The sequence below is a fragment of the Fusarium poae genome, chromosome 1, assembly GCF_019609905.1.
Source record: "Fusarium poae strain DAOMC 252244 chromosome 1, whole genome shotgun sequence".
Lineage (NCBI taxonomy): Eukaryota > Fungi > Ascomycota > Sordariomycetes > Hypocreales > Nectriaceae > Fusarium > Fusarium poae.
In genome coordinates, this window is record NC_058399.1 from 11,046,951 (window position 1) to 11,060,289 (window position 13,339).

A 13,339-nucleotide genomic window follows, 5' to 3' on the forward strand; every position below is an offset into this window, starting at 1 on the left:
GAAGTGCATACAGACACGACACCATCCATCTAGATAGATGCCGTGTCTGCCTCGGAGTTTGCGCCCAGGTTACTCGGTGCTACATTCTATTTCGTAGAAAATTGACTGGCTTGCATTTGCGACATCAGAAAAACAATGACGATAAGCGCTCTCTATATATTGCTTCAACTCCATCATATCTTAGACCACAAACAATTATCCCGCAACGCCAAAACATACTTCATTAAGTGTCTGGTCAAGGGCTGGAACACTCAGAGTCTGCCCTCTCATCAACCTGTTCAATTCTGCCCGTCTTGACATCATAAACATACCCAGTGATAGGAACATCCAGAATCAAAGGACTCTTTCGCAGAAAAGCAACATCATCAATAACACTCTGTCGTAAATCGGAAAAAGGAAGAAAAGCCATATGGTCCACATCTTCATGCATCTCTTGCCGGATCTTGGCTCGGAAATCCGTGTCGGAGAAGCTCTGCATGCCACAGCCGGTCTAAGCGTGGGGTCAGCCGGGCCGGTTCAATCTGGTCCGATGATCGAGACCACGTTTCTTTTTTTCTGTCTCTCCCGAGGGGTTGGGTTGTCTTACATGGTGCATAATGATTATCTCACGCGTTCCCAATAATTGCTGAGAGATTAGGATTGATCGGAGGGCTTCTACTGCGCGACCACCGGCTGTAACATCCATGTCAGCTTTGCAGCAAATATCAAGATATTGGAGATGGTTACCATTTCTGATGACGTGCGCATCGCCGATATCCAATCCGAGTACCTTTTCTACATCCAATCTGCTATCCATACACGCTACCACTGCGACTTTTCTGATACTTGTCAGACCCTTTGATTCCATGGTTGTTGTCGTCCACTTACCGACGGGGTGGACCAGGCAGATGGGACTGAGTAAACGTCGCAGCGAATTTCTGATTGGCAGCTTCAAACTCGGACGTAACAGACGGGTAAATAACAGGTGAAGAGACCACAGGTGTAGTGAGTGAAGGCATCTTGGGTTTGAAGAATGTGAATGGCATGGCCGACAAGGCTTTGAGCGAGACTTGTCCAGATAGGCAACCAGATCTACTAGACAAAGAGCCAAGACTAGATCTTGCAGGGGAAACACAAATGTTAAAAAGCGGGGTGAAAGCACACTCTTATATACAAAAGCCAAGAGCCAAGAAAACGCCAATCCATCCCATTATCAAAAGAAGAATAGAAGCAAACACATGAACAAACCATGTGGCTTCTGCTGTCCTCCCCTTTCACCCGACCATGTCCATCGGCGGGCTCCGAGTTCCCCGCATGCACACCTCTTTGTTGAGGTATTTTGTCTGAGATGCTGCACTGTTGGTGTTGAGAGATCATGTCATGGAAGAAAAAGAAAAAAGAAAGATTACCGGCTGTCAGGTACACTACAAGGATAAGTCGGGACCGGGTGCGGGAGAGGTTGCAGCCATTAGGAATGGAGCTATTGATCAGTGTGCATATATGGCACCATGTTGCTCGGCGATAGCCTCACTCCGGCTTTTTTCGACCGAGAAGGGAGGTCAGATACGGCAAGACAAGAATAACAGGTAGCCACGTTTCTAAATTCAGTATTTCTAGACGGCTATCTTGATTTTTAATGCAGTGCTTCATCAGTGTGTCACATGAGCCAGAGTCTCGTAGCGTCGAGGAAGCCGATTATCCCGTGTACCACCATTGCGCAGATGCGATCGTCTTACTACGAAGCCCAAGACAGGGAGTGTCGCTTTACTCAGTACTACTCCACTTATTCCATTTCATTCATATTGTTAACCTGTGACGTTTCAAATATCTACCCTCTGACACCACAAAGACGATGCTGGATTGGGGTTGCCAATCAATAGATATCGTTTCACTTGAACAAAAGACCACTACAACTCTAAGACATTGAGGACCCGTAAATACATATATGTCATGAGAATAACAAATTGGTTATTTCGAATAAAACGCACAAAGCTCGATCAGAGCTCATATCTTACATTCTTTGCAATCATCCAAGTAAACCAAATCGTCGAAGAAAACGCCATCTCCTAGAACCTGTACTTCTGGTCTGGTGACACCTTCGTAAACTCCCGAAGCGACGACTGCCGCAAATGTTGCCAACAGAGAAGGGCCTGCAACGCAATCCGCAACAATTGCTGCAGCGGGCGCGCAAGGAGGAAATACAATCGCGGCAGCGCCACATACGACGAGACCAGCCCAACCACTCATGTGACCCATCATGAAGAGATCTCCCGTTCCCATTGCATCAGGCAAGATGCTCACAAACTGGAGTTCTGGCATCTCAGGCTCCGCGTCTTGACAAAGTGCAAGCCAAACCAGATCCGTTCCTCGATGTCGAGCTCCGGTAATGATCAATGGGAACAGTTCTTTGGCAAACCTGAACTTGGTGTCTACCACAAGTGGCTGGTAGGCTGGTATGACAAGATGGAACACAGCGGTACGTCCATACTCGGTCGTTCGATTCATAACTTCTCTGTCGGCTCTCATGCGTAAACAAAGAGTTGGGAGATCGTAGTGATATCCACCAAAACTAGGCCCGAGAGGCTGCTCGGCCTGCCTTTCTTCAAACGCAGTATGCCAGTCGTTATCGGGATGCCAAACATAGAAGTAGTGATGCTTCTCATCTTGATCAACACCACTGTCATCAAAGGCCAACATTTCATTCTGAACGAAACGATGAATGTAGCTGCCAAAGCCACCTTCACCCCATCCCTGAACGTTGGAAACATTCGCAATGGCGAGTTCCGATCTTATGGACTCGAGACTTGCGCCAACTCGTCGAATGGCTTGACCTACTTCCAGTATCGAAAGAGGTATCGCACCCAATGCTGCAACTTGAAAGTAATTTATAAAGTTCGGGGTCGAGTTGAAAGCGCCAGGGACGACGCGGATCTCTTTTCGTTCGATGAGATTGGGCAAATTTGCTGTGAAACGTTGAATCTCCTCCATCGTGTGCCTCTGTTGTGTCGCTGCGCTTCCTGATTGCCATTGAACATACATACTGAGCGCCCATTGTGCGATATCTGGTCCATGCTTAGCAAGAATGACCCTGATTGCTTCTGCTGAGAGGGTGGTGATGAGAAGAGGAGCAACGGCTGCACACATTGTGACAATGATGAAGAAATGATCAGAGTTGCTTTTTTGGGAAGGGCTTTGAGTCTTCCCCACAGGTTCACTAATTTGAAGCAGAATATACTTGGATGTTTTGACGAAGAGAATATCCCCTTCGAGGGAGAAGAAAGGTTATGTTGAAGGAGGAGAAACCGTAAGCGCCAGCCTCGTTTCATCTTAACCAACATATCGACGACCAACAGTGCAATAATGTAAGCATGTTGGTTATAAAAGCCTGTCTGTTTCTTTTATTGGGCACATTTTTTGGTTGGTTTTGGCTGGTAGAATGGGTCTAATACAATTGTACTTCAACGAATCTCCTTCCTCCCCAACATCGAGAGTGTCCTGGAGTAGCGTTCTGGTCACAACATGGCCCAGGCCATGGAAGCTGATAGAACCAATCACAGAACAGAACTTCACAATGAATGAATAATTTGTATCGCATGTTATTTATATCGCATGCACCTCGAAAGGATCCCAGCAACCGTTTGTAATTTATGTGGTTGCTTAAGTACTTGGGCAGAAAGACCCAACATATGGCCTCTTAATGCAGCCTGAATTCTGGGCGGCTATTCTAAAGTTCGAGTACATAGCTTTTTTGTTCATCATTTTACTGTTCAGATCTTTTTCTTCCAATAGTTTGAGCCACAGCGCTACTGACAAGTAAGCAGAACAATGGCTTGTAAACCAGTCTTCAACTACTCTAAACCTAGGGCTAGTAGAGACTGGGATGGAGTCTTATGTTCAAGGCAGCAGACATCGACTCAACTGACCTCCACCAAGCGTTGTAGTTATCCATGTGTCTGCCCATCCCCAGGCCAAAGTTTCATTTCACAAAATAATGAGACATATTTTCTGTGACTCAGCGACAGACATTCTTTCATTCAAGGTTATTGATATCTATATTGCCCTTGGTTTTGTCCTTGTCCTTGTATTTGCCCGTGTCCCGGCGGCATGCCTCCTGGTCCCGGCTGCCAAGCTTGATTCTGACGTGTCGCATCGTTATTCCAATATTCGTGAACTGTCTGATTCTGCTCTGCCATCCGAGGCCATACCGCTTCTACTGACCGCGGATCCGTCGGTGATCGACTGCGTTGGCTGCTGGTCTCGGATGGTGGCTCGCTCTTTTCCGTCATTCTCTTTTGGACTCTGGCAGATGCTCGCTTTCTCTTCTTGGATTTTCGTCGTCGATCGCAGAGGATGATTCCCATAATCATGAGCAACACGCCAACTATTGTGAAATTAGTTTTATGGTTTCGGATGTATCTTGATAATAGACATACCCAATACTCCGAGAGCAATGATAATCTCTAAAGCCCCAAAAATCTTGCCTCCAGGTAACCCTCCCGAGCTGACATCTGAATGAGTGGCTTCCTGCGTGACCGTCACGACAGGAATTTCGGTAGTGGCAGTTCCATCGGCTTTCGCAGTCGGCTTGGGAATAATCGTTGTAAAGATGGTTGTGGATTCTACTGCAGAAATGATACGGGATAGCTGTAGTTCGATAGCATTGTTGTCCATTGGAGCGAGAGAAGAAAGGGTCGTCGGGGTTTCGAATCCTTTTTTTTAGTCGGTTGACGTCGAATGTAAAAAATGTTGCTACCAGAGCTGAGTGATTGTGTTGTTATCGAATAATTACAAATTAAAAATGTAACCAAATAAAGAAAAGGATTGTAAGAATAAGAATAAAATAGAATTATCAAACCCGGATCAAAAAGAAATGAAAGTCGCTGCGTGATTCCAGATCAACGTGCAGAAAGAAAAGAAAAGAAAGAGAGGGCAAAAAAAAAAACAGAGATAAGACGGGAAACGTCGCGAAAGATATGGATCTTGAATTTTTTCATTTTTTTGCAGAATTAATTGTTTGGTACCTATAATATGGATATGACTATTCAGCTGAGATACCGCCAATTCAGACCAGTTTTGAGGCGAAACCGGGTGCTGCTTGAGGTGGCATTGTGAGACGGGAGATCAAACAGATGATCCCTGTACAGCGACAAGCCAGCAACGTCACAGGCTGAGTTGGCGCTACAAGGGGAAAGGGGGAGGTTTCGAAAACAAAACACCAAGAGAATGTGTACCGTTGCAGTTTGTGTCCTTTTCTGGTAATTGTATTGTCCAGTTATTACATACCAAGCCGGCTGTTGGAGCTTCCGTGCGGAGCTGACTGACAGGTATCCCCAAGTTTCACATTTTGGTGGTGAGGGGTTCTTGGCTGAAATTTCGTATTACGACGACTTGTAGCGAGTCCCATCTGGACTTAATGTTCGCATATAGGGCTTGATATAGATTTTATGGTCATGGTGACCATCTTGAACTCTCGGCTGATCGGTCCTTGTTGGAGCCAAGGGCCGGACAGACGCAGATGGTACCGTGATGAATTGTTTCCGATTTCAGATTTTACATGATCAATGCGTTGTTTATCTCGGATGAATATTGCACGGCCTTGCGGCTGTGTTTGGGTTGACACTTGACAGGTGCATAAAGTTGGGTTGGCGATGTAGAAAGTGGTCGCGTGTTTTGGTGTTTTGCGCGGACCAATAGTTTGCCGAGCAGCCGAGCTAGGCGCGCCAAGAAGACGGATAATTCATGTTCCAGTTCCTGTCCTGAATTGACGCGACATACCCGACAGCTTGACCAGCAGAGTATGATGAGAAGAATGTCAGATAAAAAATGAATGTGAGTGTATAATCAAGTAATTTGTCTAATTTTGCACTGTGATTGTCAAAGACGAGGGAATTATGGTCGTCAGTTGGGTGCCTTTCATGTGTCATATTTGTTTTGTCTTGTAATTGAAGCATTTGAACAAAGAACATTATCGGTGATGCTCAACCTAACAACTCGCCACAAAATAATACAAGCCTGCAAGTTGCAATCGTCGTAGAAAGTATCAAAGAATCACTTAGAATTGAGAACAATAAAAGATACTGGTTGAATGACTCAATACTACAGCCCTACATTCATCTCGACCATACTGCAGGGTAACTTCCATGCAAGACATCCCCGCAAAGACCACTCAGCGGTCTTACCAACAATCTTATCTTAGCTCGGACTCTGGGGAACACTCCCAAGATCGTGATTCGCTCAAACTCCGAGATTCCGGATGCCTCCAAATTGAGTACCTGTCATTGGATCCCGGATACCATTTCTTGACGATATTCCCATCTCTCTCCATCAAGTTATCCGTAACTGCCGCCCAGATGCGGGGGTGAACTACACTAGCCTCGGTGGTAGAAGTTAAGAATGCGGGCATTTAAGATGACTTCTACAGTACACTACCTCGAGAGACCCAGGACAGAAGCACCATCACCATCACCATCAAGTCTACGACGTCATGGCAATCGTTGACCTCCTCTTCACCTGGTGGTCTCTCCCCATCGCCGCAGGTCTTGTCGTCGCTTCATACCTCTACTCATATTTCGTTACATACGGTCATCTTCGAAACATCCCCGCGCCTTTCCCCGCGCAGTTCTCAAATCTATGGCTTCTCTACGTCTGCAGACGCGGCGAGCGATATCGCGTCGTGGATGAGATTCACAAGCAACTCGGACCCGTTATTCGTATTCAGCCAAACCACACTTCCATCGCTGACGCAGAAGCTATCGCGACAATTTATGGTCATGGAAATGGTTTCTTGAAGTCGTGAGTACTCATCTCAATTAACGATGCTCGGATCTAACGGATGACAGTGAATTTTATGACGCGTTTGTGTCCATTCGAAGAGGTCTTTTCAACACCCGCGATCGCTCAGAGCACACGCGTAAGCGCAAGCTCATCTCACACGTCTTCTCAGCAAAGTCCATCAGTCAATTCGAACCATACATCCACGCCAATCTTGAACTTTTCGTGCAACAGCTCGATAAGCTCGTCGCATCTGGTCAAACCGACAAGAACGGCAAGCGAGAAGCCCTCATCGATTGTCTCCCATGGTTCAATTATCTCGCCTTTGATGTCATCGGTGATCTCGCATTCGGTGTACCATTCGGAATGCTCGCCAACGGCGCTGACGTAGCTGAAGTGAGAGAAACACCCGACAGCGCGCCGATTTATGCTTCCGCCATTGAGATTCTGAACAGAAGAGGTGAAGTCAGTGCCACGTTGGGATGTTTTCCTCAGTTGAAGCCTTATGCTCAGTGGTTACCTGATCCGTTCTTCAGCAATGGACTCAACGCTGTGAAGAACCTGGCAGGAATTGCTATTGCGCGCGTCAAGAACAGACTCGACAATCCACCATCCATTGAACGAGAAGACCTTCTCGCTAGATTGATGGAAGGAAGAGATGAAAAAGGCGAACCACTGGGCCGTGAGGAATTGACGGCTGAAGCGTTGACGCAGCTCATCGCTGGTAGCGATACAACATCTAACTCATCATGCGCTCTACTCTACCATGTCACACGAACTCCAGGTGTTCTTGAGAAGTTGCAATCCGAACTCGACAACGCCATCCCGTCGGAAGTGGAAGTACCCACGTACGACATGGTCCGCGATCTTCCCTACCTAGCCAACGTCATCAACGAAACCCTTCGTTACCATTCAACATCCGGCATCGGCCTCCCACGTCAAATCCCACCCAACTCGCCCGGCGTCACAATCAAAGGGTACTATTTCCCACCAGGCAGTGTCCTCAGCGTTCCGACATACACGCTGCACCACTCTAAAGAGATCTGGGGCCCAGACGCAGATGACTTCAGACCGGAGCGCTGGGAGAACCCCACGGATTTACAAAAGATGGCGTTTAATCCGTTCAGTCATGGACCCAGGGCATGCGTGGGGAGGAATGTCGCTGAGATGGAGATGAAGTTGATCGCAGCGACGTGGGCGAGGAGATATGTACCTGAGCTGAGGCAGGGGGTCATGGAGACGAGAGAGGGGTTTTTGAGAAAGCCGCTTGGGTTGGATATTGCTTTGAAGATGAGAGACTAGGTGATTGTTTACGAAGTGATGGGCTTTGAGAATGACAGCGATGAACACGAGATTCTATGATCATGTATGACATTGCCGGAAAGATTATGAGATAACTGACAAAGGAGATTCTATTGATTACTCTAATTCTATAGTATAACAAAGATAAACTCGATCTAAAAAAGGACAATTACCACTCCCAAGGTGTTGTTCACTTCCCAATTGCCTGCAACTGCTTCCTATACCAAACCTAAAGATCATTAGCCAACATTCCCATCAAACAAAAAGTAAACTTACAATCTCAGCACCAGATCCAATACTCTTTGGTCCAAACTTCTTCAAAATCCAAGGTGTTTGAATCCTCTTGGCAAAAAGTCTAGCATCATCATCCTTGACCTCCTTGTTCAAGATGATGTTCGCTGGCAGGAAGGGATTGATGATGGCAGGTCTTCCAAGGCCGATGAGATCACAGGCACCTTCGGCCAGAGCAGCTTCCATGCCTGCGCGGGTACGGAAACCTCCTGTTACCATTAATGGGATGTTGGGAACTTTGGCGCGCATCTCGCGGGCGAATTCGAGGAAGAAGGATTCTCGGGCTGCTGTGCTGGCGGACTTCTTTTCGCCTGTTCCAGTGAACATCTTTATAACAGTCAGTGTCAGTATATGAGAATCGGGGAAATCGGCTGACGTACAGTTGGGTTCTCATAGCTTCCACCGCTGACTTCCAAAAAGTCCAATCCAACCTCTGAAATGAGCGCCATCTGCTCCAGACACTCTTCAAGTTCCTTGGGAGACTGATGATCGGCAGAGTTGAACTTCAAACCAACGCAGAAATTCGCTGGTGTCGCAGCCCGAATAGCTCTGGCGATGTCAATAACAATCTTTGCCCTGGCTGCTGGTGATCCTCCGTACTCGTCGGTTCTCTTGTTAGTCTTTTCCGACAAGAACTGAGATAGAAGATATCCATGAGCAGCGTGAATCTCAACACCGTCGAAACCAGCTTCTGATGCGATTCTGGCCGTTTTGGCGAAGCGTTGAACGACATCTTCGATTTCTGCGACGGACATTTCCTTGGGTGTACCGAAAACAACACACGAGACAACCTTTGAAATGATATCATCGCCCATCTTCATCGGCACAGCGCTAGGAGCGATGTTCTTATCCATGAACGCTTTCTTTCCTGCTCCAAGAGGAGATTGGCGTCCGGGATGGTTGATCTGCATGATTGTAGGAGTCCCCTTTCGACGACAAATACCAACAAAATGCTTGTAGGCTTCCAGGACTTTCTCTTCAGGGAGGTCGGTGCTGATGGAGCAATCGCCGAAACCGCCGAGATACTTGTTATCGACTTGGACGTTTCCTGTCATGACCATTCCCCAACCTCCTTCTGCCCAAGCACCGTATGTGCGTTCCATCTGTGCTGTCGTGGGAAGATTTTGACCATCGGCCATTTCCTCAGCCAGGGCGGCTTTGATAAGACGGTTGGGAAGGGTGAGGCCGCATTTCAGCTGGAGGGGTTGTGAAAGTAGTAGTTCTGACATTTTGTTGATGATGAATAATACGGAATTGATTTGGTGTCTGTTAGATGTAGAGTTGTCGTCGTTATGTATAGAAAATCTCGCCATTCCGTCGGACCCTGAACCGAGGCCCGTGTCCGTGGACTATGGCCCAAAGAAGAAATAACTCCAGTGCACTCGGACTGTAGTTGGTCCGTTGTTTCGATCCATGGAGACATTATTCATCCGATCCAACATTCTAGAAAAAACAAGGAGGAATTAGTTGATCTTTAATAGAGAGATTCGGCCGAAAAATGCATCAAGTGAGATGCATTATCTTTGCAGCCGCCGATGCAGGATGATGCTGATGCTGACTTGTCTTACCCAAAAACCGCTGACTAATCTCTCTCATTCCACCAAGAGACTAATTGTCAAGTCCTGTAATTCTGAAGTTAATTGATTATTGTTAACAGAAAGACTGTACGTATATGATTGATTTTTGATCTCTTATAGTTCTCATGATGTTCAGTAGTACATATTTCAATGGTAGATGATGTCGTTATACTTGAGGAAAAAGTTCAAAACACAATAACTCGACCAACACTGGGTATGCGTAGTGCTTGTAGACGATTTCCTTCAACATTCGGCTGTGCTTGCGAAAACCTTGTCGAAGGCCCATAGCATTCCCAGCAAGTATCGTTCGAGAGAATCGCGATACGTTCCCCATTTGGTTCTCCTCGAGCCTCAATAAAAATAGTCACAATCGCCAACCGTGCCAGCCAAGAGCCCTGGGCTCTAATCACACATTCACCAGGAGGGGGATCTAGAACATCATCCCATGTTTCTAAAGATGACACTCCTCTAAAGTGGCGATTTGAATGCTGTCTATGGCATCCATTGTCGACTGTGTAGACGAGAAAAGGGCTGGCGAGACATTTCAACACGTCGACGTCTCCAATCCAACGCTCCGAGTCATGCACAGAGACAACGGATTCCAGCAAGAAAACCTGGCTACTTTGCTCCTGAACATCGCCAGATTGGACGAGTGGAACATAGTATTCCGTAAAGGAGAGATGCATCGAAGTTTTGGGAAAATAGTTCTGAGATGTTCCATCAAACCCCGAAGATGACATCAGTCGCCAAGATGTTTCTTCTCGTTCCATGACCATCGACGCTTTGGGCGGGACGAGAAGCGTGACACCAGATCTTCCAACATTACCCGTAAACCTTTTGAGTTCGTAAGCTTCTGGAGAGCCCCAAGGGTCGCAAGCGAGCTGATAAAAGCAGTTAGCACAACGCAGTAGTCTCCATGTTATGGTTATTGCCATGCCTTCATAGAGAAGTATATGCTCTCCTTGAAAGCAAGAGCGAAGACCCGCTCTAAACTTGCGCTCCAAGTATCATCCGAGTCAGCCATGAGTGGTGCCGCCAAAAACCCCGATTAAGTTCCATTGAAGATCCAGCAACAGCTTATACTGCATCACGTTATCTTCAGGTACCACATATGGAAAAAGGGACCAGAAAGGCGGTTGGACATTCCCTTCCATATCGACGTCGGCTTGCCAGTTTTGCCTTGGTAGAATTCAGAGCAGTCCATACCATTGATGTTGAGAATTTAGCAACGAGACCTTTACTTCATTATTCGTTACTAATCTCTTGCTGGAACAGTCTCACACACATGCATGCCCGTCTACTTTCGGCACAGCTTCTGACTTCTTGGTTCCTCTCTGCCCGCCACTTCTTAAACTCAGAACCTACCAGTTCAAACCATTCGCCTACATCCCCAGTACATGTATAACTCGGAAGCTTCTTCTCTCGAGGACCTCCGTCGCAGATTTCAGTCGTTGTCCTGTCTCTTGCATTCTTTTAGAGACAGTGAGCCTTGTCAAAAATTGATTTCCTTTCATTTGGTGATTTTGCACGATTTTCAAAATTTAACACTGACTTTCTCTGTTGCTCTGTAGCTTTGAGTCATAGAAGCTTCGGCCTGGAGGCAACTTTATTATTCTCACACAACATAAAAGGCCGTGGGGCCTGCTCAACATCCCACTTTTTGTTCCTTTAACTTCCATACGGGGGCGAAATTGATCCGGACATTGTTATTTAACCACCACTGTCACCTTTCTTTCTCTTTAACTCATTTCTCCTCCTCCACTTCACTGCTTTCATTTATCCTACACGCACCCACCGACTAGAATCATGAGCGATTCATCCCCAAAAAATCAGTGGCCGGTTGCCCTTCGAGATAGCAAGCCCCCGGAAATGCAGTCAGGCACGACGGCGGCCCTTGAGTCCCCCCACAAGACTGATCTCAGAGACACGAAGGACTTCCGATACGAATGTGCCGCGAAAATATACGAAAAGATTCTTTATATTGATGGAACTTATCGACTAACAGCAATTCATGTTTCGATAATATTGCTCGCTCCACTATCATCTCTGACGGACGGGGGCAGTCTTGACCATACTACGCGAGGTGCATTGCGTCTCCTTCTGGCTCTCGAGAATGCAGCCACATTAGTTGGACACTGTTAGTTTGCCTGTTGCTTCCCTATCGTAATGTGTATGCTAACCTATCTTAGTCTTGCGGTCGTCGAACGAGGACCGCCGCCAGTCCGTGTGCCAAACACAGCCCAAGGGACCGGTGGATGCCCACCCCTCAGAGCGCTATCCAAAGACATCGATTACCTCGATGGCTTCCAGTCACGAAACTCCCGACAATGACGACACCGAGCCGGGTGGTTCATCTACTGAACCAGAGGTGATTCAACGAAGTACAGCGGCGAAGAACGACTGTCTTGAACGAGACAACTTCAAATGTCTCTTCACATGTGCACCCGCCGGTGAAGTAGCATACATACTTCCGTTCTCCTGGAACAAAAGCGAACACTATTGTTTGCAAACGCGTTACCCTTTAATTCGCAGCATGCAGGTATTCTTCAACGACGAGTCAACGTCAGTGCTCGCCATTACTTTATGTAATCCTGCTCGGCTGGATGGTTCCGACCAGTATCGGAATATGATAACCATGAACGACGACCTGTGTTCCTTGTGGCCACAAGCATTTTTTGGCTTGAAATGCTTAGGTATCAGGCCACTCGATACCCAGAATGCGAAAGTTGAGATCCAGTTCAATTGGTTAAAGCGCCGAATAGGAAAGCCTACTGATAAAATCGCCATTATAGGTTCTAATAGTATACAAGAGATGGCGAAAGAGCAGATTTGCTACGAGGATAATAATAACCCTGCCCCGGAAATATATATTCTTGTCAATTCTGGGCATGTTGTTACTCTTATAATGCCTATCGATGATGCTAAGATCTGTAAAGTAATAATTGACCTTCAGTGGCATCTCATTCAAATCGCAGCCATGAGTGGCGGGGCCGAACATCCTGAGCTGCTTCCTAAATCTGAAATTCGGTACTGAGAGAGGATTCAGTCCTTACCTTCTACAGGCTTATGCGTGTAGTGGTTGTCTCCTTGTCAGATATTGTATTGCTGAGGGTTAGTATCAGCAACAGGGATCAGGGTACGCCGAGCAAATTGACTGACGAGTGGTTTGGTATTGTGGTGATAAAGTTCCTACATAACAGGAGGTCGGGCGCATCGCACAGCAAGAGACCGTTGTTGGGTCCGAGATAAACATCAATGCATCTTTACAGCTAGATCCGCTGGACATGCGGCTCATGTCACGCCCTTCGCTTACAATGATAACGAATATAACATAATTGCAACAAACTACTTGTAAAAGCATTTGAAGCTTGGTTTATATTAATAGGCAACTTTATTGTTTACAGGTGATCATTGTAGAA

At 46.7% G+C, this 13,339-nt stretch overlaps 7 protein-coding genes across 7 annotated transcripts; 2 read left to right on the plus strand and 5 right to left on the minus strand.

Annotated features, from left to right (window-relative positions):
• Positions 1–235: 235 nt before the first annotated feature.
• FPOAC1_003586 (uncharacterized protein) lies at positions 236–998 on the minus strand (the record flags this gene model as incomplete). The annotated part of the gene is made up of 4 exons (XM_044848145.1): positions 236–490; positions 587–672; positions 727–818; positions 868–998. The coding sequence occupies 4 exons, from the start codon at positions 996–998 to the stop codon at positions 236–238; spliced, it is 564 nt and encodes a 187-aa protein (XP_044714061.1).
• A 985-nt stretch (positions 999–1,983) lies between these two features.
• On the minus strand, positions 1,984–3,123 carry FPOAC1_003587 (uncharacterized protein; the record flags this gene model as incomplete). The annotated part of the gene is made up of 1 exon (XM_044848146.1): positions 1,984–3,123. The coding sequence occupies one exon, from the start codon at positions 3,121–3,123 to the stop codon at positions 1,984–1,986; it is 1,140 nt and encodes a 379-aa protein (XP_044714062.1).
• Positions 3,124–4,009: 886 nt separating this feature from the next.
• FPOAC1_003588 (uncharacterized protein) lies at positions 4,010–4,650 on the minus strand (the record flags this gene model as incomplete). The annotated part of the gene is made up of 3 exons (XM_044848147.1): positions 4,010–4,115; positions 4,198–4,360; positions 4,413–4,650. 3 exons carry the CDS (start codon positions 4,648–4,650, stop codon positions 4,010–4,012), a joined length of 507 nt encoding a protein of 168 aa, XP_044714063.1.
• Positions 4,651–6,463: 1,813 nt separating this feature from the next.
• On the plus strand, positions 6,464–8,052 carry FPOAC1_003589 (uncharacterized protein; the record flags this gene model as incomplete). The annotated part of the gene is made up of 2 exons (XM_044848148.1): positions 6,464–6,771; positions 6,819–8,052. 2 exons carry the CDS (start codon positions 6,464–6,466, stop codon positions 8,050–8,052), a joined length of 1,542 nt encoding a protein of 513 aa, XP_044714064.1.
• A 190-nt stretch (positions 8,053–8,242) lies between these two features.
• FPOAC1_003590 (uncharacterized protein) lies at positions 8,243–9,572 on the minus strand (the record flags this gene model as incomplete). The annotated part of the gene is made up of 3 exons (XM_044848149.1): positions 8,243–8,281; positions 8,329–8,670; positions 8,724–9,572. The coding sequence occupies 3 exons, from the start codon at positions 9,570–9,572 to the stop codon at positions 8,243–8,245; spliced, it is 1,230 nt and encodes a 409-aa protein (XP_044714065.1).
• A 533-nt stretch (positions 9,573–10,105) lies between these two features.
• Positions 10,106–10,855, minus strand: FPOAC1_003591 (uncharacterized protein; the record flags this gene model as incomplete). The annotated part of the gene is made up of 1 exon (XM_044848150.1): positions 10,106–10,855. One exon carries the CDS (start codon positions 10,853–10,855, stop codon positions 10,106–10,108), a length of 750 nt encoding a protein of 249 aa, XP_044714066.1.
• Positions 10,856–11,726: 871 nt separating this feature from the next.
• FPOAC1_003592 (uncharacterized protein) lies at positions 11,727–12,509 on the plus strand (the record flags this gene model as incomplete). The annotated part of the gene is made up of 3 exons (XM_044848151.1): positions 11,727–12,057; positions 12,110–12,288; positions 12,453–12,509. The coding sequence occupies 3 exons, from the start codon at positions 11,727–11,729 to the stop codon at positions 12,507–12,509; spliced, it is 567 nt and encodes a 188-aa protein (XP_044714067.1).
• Positions 12,510–13,339: the final 830 nt, after the last annotated feature.